The sequence below is a fragment of the Mustelus asterias genome, chromosome 26 (assembly GCF_964213995.1).
Source record: "Mustelus asterias chromosome 26, sMusAst1.hap1.1, whole genome shotgun sequence".
In the NCBI taxonomy this organism is placed as follows: domain Eukaryota; kingdom Metazoa; phylum Chordata; class Chondrichthyes; order Carcharhiniformes; family Triakidae; genus Mustelus; species Mustelus asterias.
Genome location: NC_135826.1, coordinates 33,390,463 through 33,403,127, shown reverse-complemented (window position 1 = coordinate 33,403,127; position 12,665 = coordinate 33,390,463). Strand labels below are relative to the sequence as shown.

Here is a 12,665-nt window from a genome sequence, read left to right as displayed (position 1 = left end):
TGCCCTGGTAATTCAAATACCGTCAAATTAAACAAAGGTTGATAGAAGTGCATCTGTGTAAACAACAGAGTCAGGGAACACTCATCAGTACACACAAAAGTGCAGTGGGATCTGGATTCCTTGTGCACCAGTCGCTGAAGGTGAAGCATGCAGGTGCAGCAGGCGGTAAAGAAGGCAAATTGTGTATTGGCCTTCATTGCGAGTGGTTTTGAGTACAGGAGCAGGGATGTGTTGTTGCAATTATACAGGGCCATGTTGAGGCCATACCTAGAGTAACGTGTGCAGTTTTGATCTCCTTTTCTGAGGAAGGATGTTCTTGCTCTCGAGGGAGTGCAGCGAAGGTTTACCGACTGATTCCAGGGATGGCGGGACTGATGTATGAGGAGAGATTGACTAGATTAGGATTATTTTCTCTGGAGTTCAGATGAATGAGGGGGGATCTCATAGAGACTTATAAAATTCTAACAGCACTGGACAGTGTAGATGTTCCTGATGGTGGGGGGAGTCCAGAACCAGGGGTCACAGTCTGAGGATTCGGGGTAGACCATTTAGGATGGAGATGAGGAGACAGTTCTTCACCCAAAAAGTGGTGAGCCTGTGGAATTAATTACCACAGGAAGTAATTGATGCCAAAACTTTGAATGCATTCAAGAGGTGGCTAAATATAGCACTTGGGGGGAATGGGATCAAAGATCATGGGTAGAAAGTAGGATTGGGCTAGTGAGTTGGACAATCTGCCATGATCATGATGAATGGCAGCGCAGGTTCGAAGGGCCAAATGGCCTCCTTCTGCTCCTATTTTTTATATTTCTATATTTCTATGCTATATGACCATTAACTATTGAAAACATCTTACATCATTTCAGGCATTATTGCCTTCTAATCTTTAACTATGCAGTGTTTTATTTTCAATTAACCGTCCAAAATTTCAGTATATACACATCAAAAATTCACTGACCTGAAGGAAACAGTTTTGCAAGTTGAAAATGTTACGTTGATTTTGCTCTTGCTGTACAGGTCTGTGAGCTGCAATAAATTCACAATTGCAGTGTGAGAGGGAAACGTTCTCAATGATAGGAGAGATATTTCTGTTAATCTGATACTTCAGTCACTATCACACCACGATCGAATCTAAAAAATAACTGTATAATACTGCAATCTATTTGTTACCTGGTGAGAAATAACACTTGATGCAGATTTATACAGCGAGGAATTGGTGTCTTGTAGAGATTGTACAAACTCTAAGTTAGCGATAACAAAGGTCACATTGAATTCAATGGGCTTCACTTCCGGAGTTGACGTTTGTGTTGTCACTGCTGGTGTTGTAGCTGTAGGAGATATAAGCAGAGATAGAATAAACATCAATAGTTTTGTATGGAAGTCATTTGTGAGCTGGGGCTCTCCTTGTTGAAGCAAAGGAGACTGATGGAGGAATTGATAGAGATTATGACAAATAATAGAGACTCTATTAGCTGATTAGGAATAGGGCATGTCAATTTAAGGTTTTAAGCAAGAGTTGTAGTGGGGATATGAGGAAGAGCTTTGTTTACGCAGTGACCTGGAACTTGCCTACAAGTGTGGCAGAAGTGAAGGTGATTGATGAATCAAAAGGCAATCAGATATGCACTTGCAGGAAATAAAGTTGCATGAGCAATGGGGCACTGTTGATTTCTCTACAGAGAGTTAGCATGGATTGATGAGCAGAATGGCCAATTTTGTACCATAATGACGCTGTGGGCTAAATTCAATGGTTGGCGTTTTGGCATCAATGGCCCAATCAGTTCATCAGTTTCAATTCTGCCTCAGCAATTAAATTCCAATGAGGCACTGACCTGCCTGCCATCAGTACTCCTGGGATTCCGGAGGCCAAAGAACTTGCCTGCAGAAGCCACTGGCCAATCAGGGGGCTGGCAGCTCTTTAGGCCAAGCCGTGCCACCGGGAGCGATGGCCATTGCTGGCACAGCAATATGCCCAGAAACGGAGCAGCACTGCGGATCTGGAGAGTGGGTAAGTGGGATGGATTTGTCCGGTCCACTCAGGAAAGCCTCAGTGGGGAGAAATGGTGAGGTAGGTCATTGTGGAGGATGGATATGGGTGTCCTTACAGTGCAGGTGCCCTTGTCACTGGCCAGGGTTTCTGTGCCGCACAGCCGTTGCCATGTCATGGTTATAATAAATAAATAAACAGGCACCTGAGTTTAAAATTCTATAATGTCATAACAACTGGATGATCATCTATCGCACTCACCAACCACTGGAATTTCCATTTCTAAATGTAATTCTAAGGAATATTTATTGTTAGTGAGGTCTTGTGGCTCATTGGTAGTTTCCCAAGTTTTGGGTTCAATGACCTGATCGCCACAGAAGTTGCATTCAAAGTATGGCCAAACAGGTTGATTGTCAACTTATAAATCCTTTCAATACACTGGAAGGCAGGTGGTGAAGAATCAGAGAGTTCTCTGGGGGTCAGGCACACTGCAGAAGCCAATGGCAAACCACTGTTGTACTTTGCCAAGCATACTCATGGACTTATCCACTGGAGGTCCACGGTTGCTAATGCCCTCTTAGTGTATCAGACACAAATGCGAAGGTTTTATTGGGTATTTGCTGTAATGGAAGCCGAAACACATCTCCAATAAAAAGCTACCAAGTAACATTTGTACATGATTCTTCACATTATCATGAGCGGCAAAGTAGAACTATAAAATATCTTGTGGCCATTTCCTGATTTGGTTGAAACACTGCAATGGGCGGCACAATGGTTAGCACTGCTGCCTCACAGCTCTAGGGACTCGGGTTCGATTCCCGGCTTCGGTCATTGTCTGTGCTGAGTTTGCACATTCCCCCCCTGTTTGTGTGGGTTTCCTCTGGGTACTCTGGTTTCCTCCCACAGTCTAAAAGACGTGCTGGCTAGGTGCATTGACCCAAACAAGTGCCGGAATGTGGCGACTAGAGGAATTTCACAGTAGCTTCATTGCAGTGTTAATGTAAGCCTTACTTCTGACTAATAAATAAACTTTAACTTTAAAGCTTTGGATTGAAAAGAATCAGAATAAAACTGCTTTAAATTTCAAGGAGTAAGAGTTGTACTTTGCCAAGCATAGTCATGGACCTATCCAATGGCTGTTCATGGTTATCAATGCCCTTGTAGGGTTCAGTACCCAAATGCAAAGTATCTGTTGACTATTTGCTGTAATGGAAGCCTAACCATATCTCCAAAGAATGTGTTTATGATTTGCTTAACACACATCGGAACTCTTCCTGATATGATCTCAGTTTCAGCTCAATACGTTGCCAGATCTTATGTGAAACTGGTTCCATATCTAGAAATATTAAAAGGACAATATTAACTGATAGAGATCAATTAATATACTTACTTGTTAAAACTACAGATTCATGGTAACCTGCAAAACAAATATATTTGGAAAAGATGAATCAATCTTGTTCAAACACATTCTGATTATTTAGAATTATTAGCTTGAAATAAATGCTGTTACCAGAATAGCATACATGTGAAAAGATAAGATGTTCCACATTTATTCAGAAATTGAAGGTTTGAAAATATGAAAATGGAGTCAAACAAGCAGAAATCTTCTTAAAAATGAAAGTTTCACTAAAATGTGTTGAGCAGAAGTCAGAAGATGAGGGATGAGTGAGTTAGAGCCCTTCGAGGAAGGTAAATGAACAGACCGGGAATGAATAACAGACAGTGGGTCAGGAATGTGAGGCTGATGATCAGGGGTACATGATAGGTAGGCGTTCAGGAATGGGTGAACAAGAGCCAGCAAAACAATGTCAAGAGCAATCACTAGAGTGAGTGTAAGTAAGAGGCAACATCGGGAGTGAGAATTGGTCAATTAGGAGTGAGTCAGCAGATAAGGAGTGAGAAAAGGGACTCGCGCAGGAATGGTTGAGAACCAGGAGTAAGGGTGAGCAAGGAGATCAGTCAGATAGAGGATCATTTGTTAGAACGATGGTGGTAAGAACATTGTGCAATGGGAAAGTGTCTATAAAAAATGCTTTAACCAATTGCAGCGCAAGTAAAATCATTATTAAATGTAAGTGAATATATACCATCTACAAAGAGGCTGTTGCTGTCCAGTGAATATGATCCCAAGGTGGTGATGCCGTTTGTGTTGTTTTGGAATTCATGATAAAGTAGAACTTTATCAACTTGCTGGGCACTGGCATTCTTTATGAAATCACAGAATGCTTCAACCGTACTGTTACCATCACTTGCAGGTCTGCCACATACAAATAGCAGCTGGTTAATTTGTTGTAAAACCATCAACATAATACTGAATATCTGACAGCATTAATATAATCTGATTGATGAATTGATTTCTCAAATCAACTGTGTGAGTACTTGTTTTATTGCAATTGCGTTGCATGACATTTGGAAAGACAGCCAGGATTGTACACGATTCTGTACTTTTCAAGTTAAGATTGTTCAATGGCAGGAAGCCTACGATGGAACTCAATGCCAATGACGCACTCATCCAATGAATGAGTTACAGGAAAGTTGAGATGTTTGGATATGTCTGGGTTACAGCAATGCACTCAAATAATTATCTCAATAGTATACGACAGCATGACTTTATTTATGGAATTAGATTTTTTATGTATTGTAACTAAATATAAGTCAATTGAAGCTGATATACATTGTGGATCCATCTTAACTAGACTTCCATTGTAAGATTTACTTGCTTACCTGAAAGAGGCAGAGTGACATTTCACAAAGGTTGAGTTTACTTTGCTGTTGGCATACAGTTGATTGAGCTGCAGGAAATTAAAATGCAACATTTTATTACAAGAAATGTCATGAAATTTAACACTTTTGTTCCTATTCACTGAGATATCGTGATTACCTCGTCAAGAATGTTGCTCGAGATATCCATGTACGATGGGGAAGTTTGGTTTTGTAGACTTGAAGTGAATCGCAGTGTGAGCACGGTGAAGGTTACATTGAATTTTGTCTTTTGCGTTTCTTGACCTGGATTGTTAGTTACAGGAACAATGGGGGGTTCAACAATAAAAGAAAGGGGTACAAAGCAAAATAGGATTCAAACACTTTGATCCATCGAAATCAGGATGACATCATATTAAGGTAGTTCGTTCTAGATAAGCCCTCAGATGCACTGAATACCAGAAACTGGACAAATTGGAGCATATGCCCATAATGCTCCCGCTTTCAAAATGCCCTAGAAATAATATGATACAATTCTGGCCCCTCTCATGTTCTACAAATCCGACCAGTGCCTCTGTCACATTGGCTACCTTCATTGAAGCAAATGCCATTTTGAACTTATATTCTCCCAACTCAGAGGATGACTGGGGCAAATGATATTGAGATGGATTGGCCCACTGCTTCCACAGCCCAACTAACCCAGTGCTAATGACAGCCAGCCCCCAAATACTCCAGGTCCATTCAGCGCCCAGCCAGTGCATCCATCAACTAGATGCATGAGGTCTAACTGGAGAACTCATCAACCCCTGCCTCTCTTATCATAGATGTAAAAGAATAGAACAAATGAAGCTAATTTCAGTTTTAGTTATGATCCTGCTTTAAATGGAAAGCAATTACATTGGAGTAATAGGTCAAATTTTACTTGGATAATCACTTGTAATAGCTGGTGCAGTTGTGATTGTCGTTGATTCTGTTGTCACTGCTCGAGTGGAGCTGCTTGCTGTTGTTTGTGTTATTGGACTTGATGATGTGGGAGTTGATGCAGAGCTCACTGCTGCAGTGACGGTCTGTGCACTTGCAGTCACGGTTTCTGATGTTGCTGGAAAAATAATTATTGCCATTACTGCAACAAACAGGCAAGCTCGAATCAAATACACAGAGATCTTAATTCAAATGCACACTTACATGTTCTTTTAAAATGTTGTTAGAATACAAATTATTCAATTGGCTAGTTATATCTATGATAAAACAATAAAAACTACTGAGTAACATTTGTACATGGCTCTTCAATATATTATAATGAGCGGCAAAGTAGAACTATGATATCTTGTGGCAATTTCCTGATTTGGTTGAAATACTGCAATGGATTGAAAAGAATCAGAATGAAACTTCTTTAAATTTCAAGGAATAAGAGTTGTACTCTGCCAAGCTTAGTCATAGACCTATCCAATGGGGGTTCATGGTTGTCAATGCCCTCTTAGGGGCCAGTACCCAAATGCAGAGTATCTATTGAGTATTTGCTGTAATGGAAGCCGAACCAATGTGCGGCTCTGTGGCACAATGGAAAGCATTACAGAGCCGTATGGAAAAGTCAGCCATTCAAAGCTTATGTGTTCGAATCCCACCAGAATCGGATTTTTCTTTGGGTCCCTGGAAGGGTAGAGGGTTTTAGATAAATCGGACAGCATGGTCACTGTAGGCTTGGAGGGCCGAAGGGCCCTGTGCTGTAATTTTCTATGTTCTTTGATCTTTGGGCTATCTCCAAAGAATGTGCTTATGATTTGCCTAACACGAAGAGGAACTCTTCCTGATATGATCTCGGTTTCATGTCAACATGTTGCAAGATTTTACGTGAAACTGGTTCCATGTCTAGAAATATTAAAAGGACAATATTAACTAATAGAGAGATCACTAATTGTACTTACTTGTTAAAACAACTGATTCATGGTAACCTGCAAAACAAATATATTTGAAAAAGATGACTTAAGCTTGCTCAGAAACATTCTGATTATCTAAAATTATTAGTTTGAAATAAATGCTGTTACCAGTATAGCTTACAAGTGGTAAGATAAGATGTTCCACAATTAATCAGAAATTGAAGGTTTCAAAACATGAAAATGCAGACAAACGAGCAGAAATCTTCCTAAAAATGGAAGTTTCAATGAAATGTGTTGAGCAGGAGCCAGAAGATGAGGGATGAATGAGTTAACGCCCTTCGAGGAAGGTAAATGAACAGACCAGGAATGAATAACAGAGAGCAGATCAGGAATGTGAGGCTGAAGATCAGGGGTACAAGAGAGCTTGCCATTCAGGAATGAATGAACAAGAGCCAGCTGAACAAAAGCAAGATTAATCACCGCAGTGAGAGTGAGTAAGAGGCAACATCGGGAGTGAGAATCGGTCATTGAGCAGTGAATCAGCAGAAAAGGAGTGTGAAAAGGGACTAGCGCAGGAATGGCTGAGAACATGCAGTCCAGGAGTAAGAGTGAGCCAGGAGATCAGGAAGATAGAGGATCACTTGTTAGAAGGATGGTGGTAGGATCATAGTGCAACTGGAAAGTGTCTATAAAAATCTTTTAACCAATTACAGTGCAAGTAAAATCATTACTAAATGGAAGTGAATATATACCATCTACAAAGAGGCTGTTGCTGTCCAGTGAATATGATCCCAAGGTGGTGATGCCGTTTGTGTTGTTTTGGAATTCATGATAAAGTAGAACTTTATCAACTTGCTGGGCACTGGCATTCTTCATGAAATCACAGAATGCTTCAACCGTACTGTTACCATCATTTGCAGGTCTGCCACATACAAATAGCAGCTGGTTAATTTGTTGTAAAATCATCAACTTAATACTGAATATCTGACAGCATTAATATCATCTGATTGATGAATTGATTTCTCAAACCAACTGTGTGAGTACTTGTTTTATCGGAATTGTGTTGCATGACATTTGGAAAGACAGCCAGGATTGTACACGATTCTGTACTTTTCAAATTAAGATTATTCAATGGCAGGAAGCCTACGATGGAACTCAATGCCAATGACGCACTCATCCAATGAATGAGTTACAGGAAAGTTGAGATGTTTGGATATGTCTGGGTTACAGCAATGCACTCAAAGAATTATCTCAATAGTATACGACAGCACGACTTTATTTATGGAATCAGATTTTTTATGTATTGTAACTAAATATAAGTCAATTGAAGCTGATATACATTGTGGATCCATCTTAACTAGACTTCCATTGTAAGATTTACTTGCTTACCTGAAAGAGACAGAGTGACATTTCACAAAGGTTGAGTTTACTTTGCTGTTGGCATACAGTTGATTGAGCTGCAGGAAATTAAAATGCAACATTTTATTACAAGAAATGTCATGAAATTTAACACTTTTGTTCCTATTCACTGAGATATCGTGATTACCTCGTCAAGAATGTTGCTCGAGATATCCATGTACGATGGGGAAGTTTGGTTTTGTAGACTTGAAGTGAATCGCAGTGTGAGCACGGTGAAGGTTACATTGAATTTTGTCTTTTGCGTTTCTTGACCTGGATTGTTAGTTACAGGAACAATGGGGGGTTCAACTATAAAAGAAAGGGGTACAAAGCAAAATAGGATTCAAACACTTTGATCCATCGAAATCAGGATGACATCATATTAAGGGATTTCGTTCGAGATAAGCCCTCAGATGCACTGAATACCAGAAACTGGACAAATTGGAGCATATGCCCATAATACTCCCGCTTTCAAAATGCCCTAGAAATAATATGATACAATTCTGGCCCCTCTCATGTTCTACAAATCCGACCAGTGCCTCTGTCACATTGGCTACCTTCATTGAGGCAAATGCCATTTTGAACTTATATTCTCCCAACTCAGAGGATGACTGGGGCAAATGATATTGAGATGGATTGGCCCACTGCTTCCACAGCCCAATTAACCCAGTGCTAATGACAGCCAGCCCCCAAATACTCCAGGTCCATTCAGCGCCCAGCCAGTGCATCCATCAACTAGATGCATGAGGTCTAACTGGAGAACTCATCAACCCCTGTCTCTCTTATCATAGATGTAAAAGAATAGAACAAATGAAGCTAATTTCAGTTTTAGTTATGATCCTGCTTTAAATGGAAAGCAATTACATTGGAGTAATAGGTCAAATTTTACTTGGATAATCACTTGTAATAGCTGGTGCAGTTGTGATTGTCGTTGATTCTGTTGTCACTGCTCGAGTGGAGCTGCTTGCTGTTGTTTGTGTTATTGGACTTGATGATGTGGGAGTTGATGCAGAGCTCACTGCTGCAGTGACGGTCTGTGCACTTGCAGTCACGGTTTCTGATGTTGCTGGAAAAATAATTATTGCCATTACTGCAACAAACAGGCAAGCTCGAATCAAATACACAGAGATCTTAATTCAAATGCACACTTACATGTTCTTTTAAAATGTTGTTAGAATACAAATTATTCAATTGGCTAGTTATATCTATGATAAAACAATAAAAACTACTGAGTAACATTTGTACATGGCTCTTCAATATATTATAATGAGCGGCAAAGTAGAACTATGATATCTTGTGGCAATTTCCTGATTTGGTTGAAATACTGCAATGGATTGAAAAGAATCAGAATGAAACTTCTTTAAATTTCAAGGAATAAGAGTTGTACTCTGCCAAGCTTAGTCATAGACCTATCCAATGGGGGTTCATGGTTGTCAATGCCCTCTTAGGGGCCAGTACCCAAATGCAGAGTATCTATTGAGTATTTGCTGTAATGGAAGCCGAACCAGTGTGCGGCTCTGTGGCACAATGGAAAGCATTACAGAGCCGTATGGAAAAGTCAGCCATTCAAAGCTTATGTGTTCGAATCCCACCAGAATCGGATTTTTCTTTGGGTCCCTGGAAGGGTAGAGGGTTTTAGATAAATCGGACAGCATGGTCACTGTAGGCTTGGAGGGCCGAAGGGCCCTGTGCTGTAATTTTCTATGTTCTTTGATCTTTGGGCTATCTCCAAAGAATGTGCTTATGATTTGCCTAACACGAAGAGGAACTCTTCCTGATATGATCTCGGTTTCATGTCAACATGTTGCAAGATTTTACGTGAAACTGGTTCCATGTCTAGAAATATTAAAAGGACAATATTAACTAATAGAGAGATCACTAATTGTACTTACTTGTTAAAACAACTGATTCATGGTAACCTGCAAAACAAATATATTTGAAAAAGATGACTTAAGCTTGCTCAGAAACATTCTGATTATCTAAAATTATTAGTTTGAAATAAATGCTGTTACCAGTATAGCTTACAAGTGGTAAGATAAGATGTTCCACAATTAATCAGAAATTGAAGGTTTCAAAACATGAAAATGCAGACAAACGAGCAGAAATCTTCCTAAAAATGGAAGTTTCAATGAAATGTGTTGAGCAGGAGCCAGAAGATGAGGGATGAATGAGTTAACGCCCTTCGAGGAAGGTAAATGAACAGACCAGGAATGAATAACAGAGAGCAGATCAGGAATGTGAGGCTGAAGATCAGGGGTACAAGAGAGCTTGCCATTCAGGAATGAATGAACAAGAGCCAGCTGAACAAAAGCAAGATTAATCACCGCAGTGAGAGTGAGTAAGAGGCAACATCGGGAGTGAGAATCGGTCATTTAGCAGTGAATCAGCAGAAAAGGAGTGTGAAAAGGGACTAGCGCAGGAATGGCTGAGAACATGCAGTCCAGGAGTAAGAGTGAGCCAGGAGATCAGGAAGATAGAGGATCACTTGTTAGAAGGATGGTGGTAGGATCATAGTGCAACTGGAAAGTGTCTATAAAAATCTTTTAACCAATTACAGTGCAAGTAAAATCATTACTAAATGGAAGTGAATATATACCATCTACAAAGAGGCTGTTGCTGTCCAGTGAATATGATCCCAAGGTGGTGATGCCGTTTGTGTTGTTTTGGAATTCATGATAAAGTAGAACTTTATCAACTTGCTGGGCACTGGCATTCTTTATGAAATCACAGAATGCTTCAACCGTACTGTTACCATCATTTGCAGATCTGCCACATACAAATAGCAGCTGGTTAATTTGTTGTAAAATCATCAACTTAATACCGAATATCTGACAGCATTAATATAATCTGATTGATGAATTGATTTCTCAAACCAACTGTGTGAGTACTTATTTTATCGGAATTGCGTTGCATGACATTTGGAAAGACAGCCAAGATTGTACACGATTCTGTACTTTTCAAGTTAAGATTATTCAATGGCAGGAAGCCTACGATGGAACTCAATGTCAATGACGCACTCATCAAATGAATGAGTTACAGGAAAGTTGAGATGTTTGGATATGTCTGGGTTACAACAATGCACTCAAAGAATTATCTCAATAGTATACGACAGCACAACTTTATTTATGGAATCAGATTTTTTATGTATTGTAACTAAATATAAGCCAATTGAAGTTGATATACATTTTGGATCCATCTTAACTAGACTTCCATTGTAAGATTTACTTGCTTACCTGAAAGAGACAGAGTGACATTTCACAAAGGTTGAGTTTACTTTGCTGTTGGCATACAGTTGATTGAGCTGCAGGAAATTAAAATGCAACATTTTATTACAAGAAGTGTCATGAAATTTAACACTTGTGTTCCCATTCACTGAGATATCGTGATTACCTCGTCAAGAATGTTGCTCGAGATATCCATGTACGATGGGGAAGTTTGGTTTTGTAGACTTGAATTGAATGGCAGTGTGAGCACGGTGAAGGTTACGTTGAATTTTGTCTTTTGTGTTTCTTGACCTGGATTGTTAGTTACAGGAACAATGGGGGTTTCAACTATAAAAGAAAGGGGTACAAAGCAAAATAGGATTCAAACACTTTGATCCATCGAAATCCGGATGACATCATATTAAGGGGGTTTGTTCTAGATAAGCCCTCAGATGCACTGAATACCAGAAACTGGACAAATTGGAACATATGCCCATAATGCTCCCGCTTTCAAAATGCCCTAGAAATGACATGATACAATTCTGGCCCCTCTCATGTTCTACAAATCCAACCAGTGCCTCTGTCACATTGGCTACCCTCATTGAGGCAAATGCCATTTTGAACTTCTATTCTTCCAGCTCAGAGGATGACTGGGGCAAATGATATTGAGATGGGTTGGCCCACTGCTTCCACAGCCCAACTAACCCAGTGCTAATGACAGCCAGCCCCCAAATACTCCAGGTCCATTCAGCGCCCAGCCAGTGCATCCATCAACTAGATGCATGAGGTCTAACTGGAGAACTCATCAACCCCTGTCTCTCTTATCATAGATGTAAAAGAATAGAACAAATGAAGCTAATTTCAGTGTTTAGTTATGATCCTGCTTTAAATGGAAAGCAATTACATTGGAGTAATAGGTCAAATTTTACTTGGATAATCACTTGTAATAGCTGGTGCAGTTGTGATTGTCGTTGATTCTGTTGTCACTGCTGGAGTGGAGCTGCTTGCCGATGTTTGTGTTATTGGACTTGATGATGTGGGAGTTGATGCAGAGCTCACTGCTGCAGTGACGGTCTGTGCACTTGCAGTCACGGTTTCTGATGTTGCTGGAAAAATAATTATTGCCATTACTGCAACAAACAAGCAAGCTCGAATCAAATACACAGAGATCTTAATTCAAATGCGCACTTACATGTTCTTTTAAAATGTTGTTAGAATACAAATTATTCAATTGGCTAGTTATATCTATGATAAAACAATAAAAAACTACTGAGTAACATTTGTACATGGCTCTTCAATATATTATAATGAGCGGCAAAGTAGAACTATAATATCTTGTGGCAATTTCCTGATTTGGTTGAAATACTGCAATGGATTGAAAAGAATCAGAATGAAACTTCTTTAAATTTCAAGGAATAAGAGTTTTACTCTGCCAAGCTTAGTCATAGACCTATCCAATGGGGGTTCATGGTTGTCAATGCCCTCTTAGGGGCCAGTACC

At 39.8% G+C, this 12,665-nt stretch overlaps 1 protein-coding gene across 1 annotated transcript in view; it reads right to left on the bottom strand.

Annotated features, from left to right (window-relative positions):
* The window catches only part of LOC144479696 (mucin-16-like), a 65,210-nt gene that overhangs the window by 27,732 nt on the left and 24,813 nt on the right, over positions 1 to 12,665 (bottom strand). Inside the window, exons 39-50 of the mRNA XM_078198724.1 lie at positions 12,107 to 12,271; positions 11,353 to 11,513; positions 11,196 to 11,263; positions 10,559 to 10,728; positions 9,855 to 9,881; positions 8,864 to 9,028; positions 8,111 to 8,271; positions 7,954 to 8,021; positions 4,075 to 4,244; positions 3,378 to 3,404; positions 1,171 to 1,328; positions 959 to 1,026 (exon numbers count right to left, since the gene is read on the bottom strand). Coding sequence (XP_078054850.1) covers positions 959 to 1,026; positions 1,171 to 1,328; positions 3,378 to 3,404; positions 4,075 to 4,244; positions 7,954 to 8,021; positions 8,111 to 8,271; positions 8,864 to 9,028; positions 9,855 to 9,881; positions 10,559 to 10,728; positions 11,196 to 11,263; positions 11,353 to 11,513; positions 12,107 to 12,271 — 1,408 coding nt within the window. The remainder of the gene's footprint in view (positions 1 to 958; positions 1,027 to 1,170; positions 1,329 to 3,377; positions 3,405 to 4,074; positions 4,245 to 7,953; positions 8,022 to 8,110; positions 8,272 to 8,863; positions 9,029 to 9,854; positions 9,882 to 10,558; positions 10,729 to 11,195; positions 11,264 to 11,352; positions 11,514 to 12,106; positions 12,272 to 12,665) is intronic.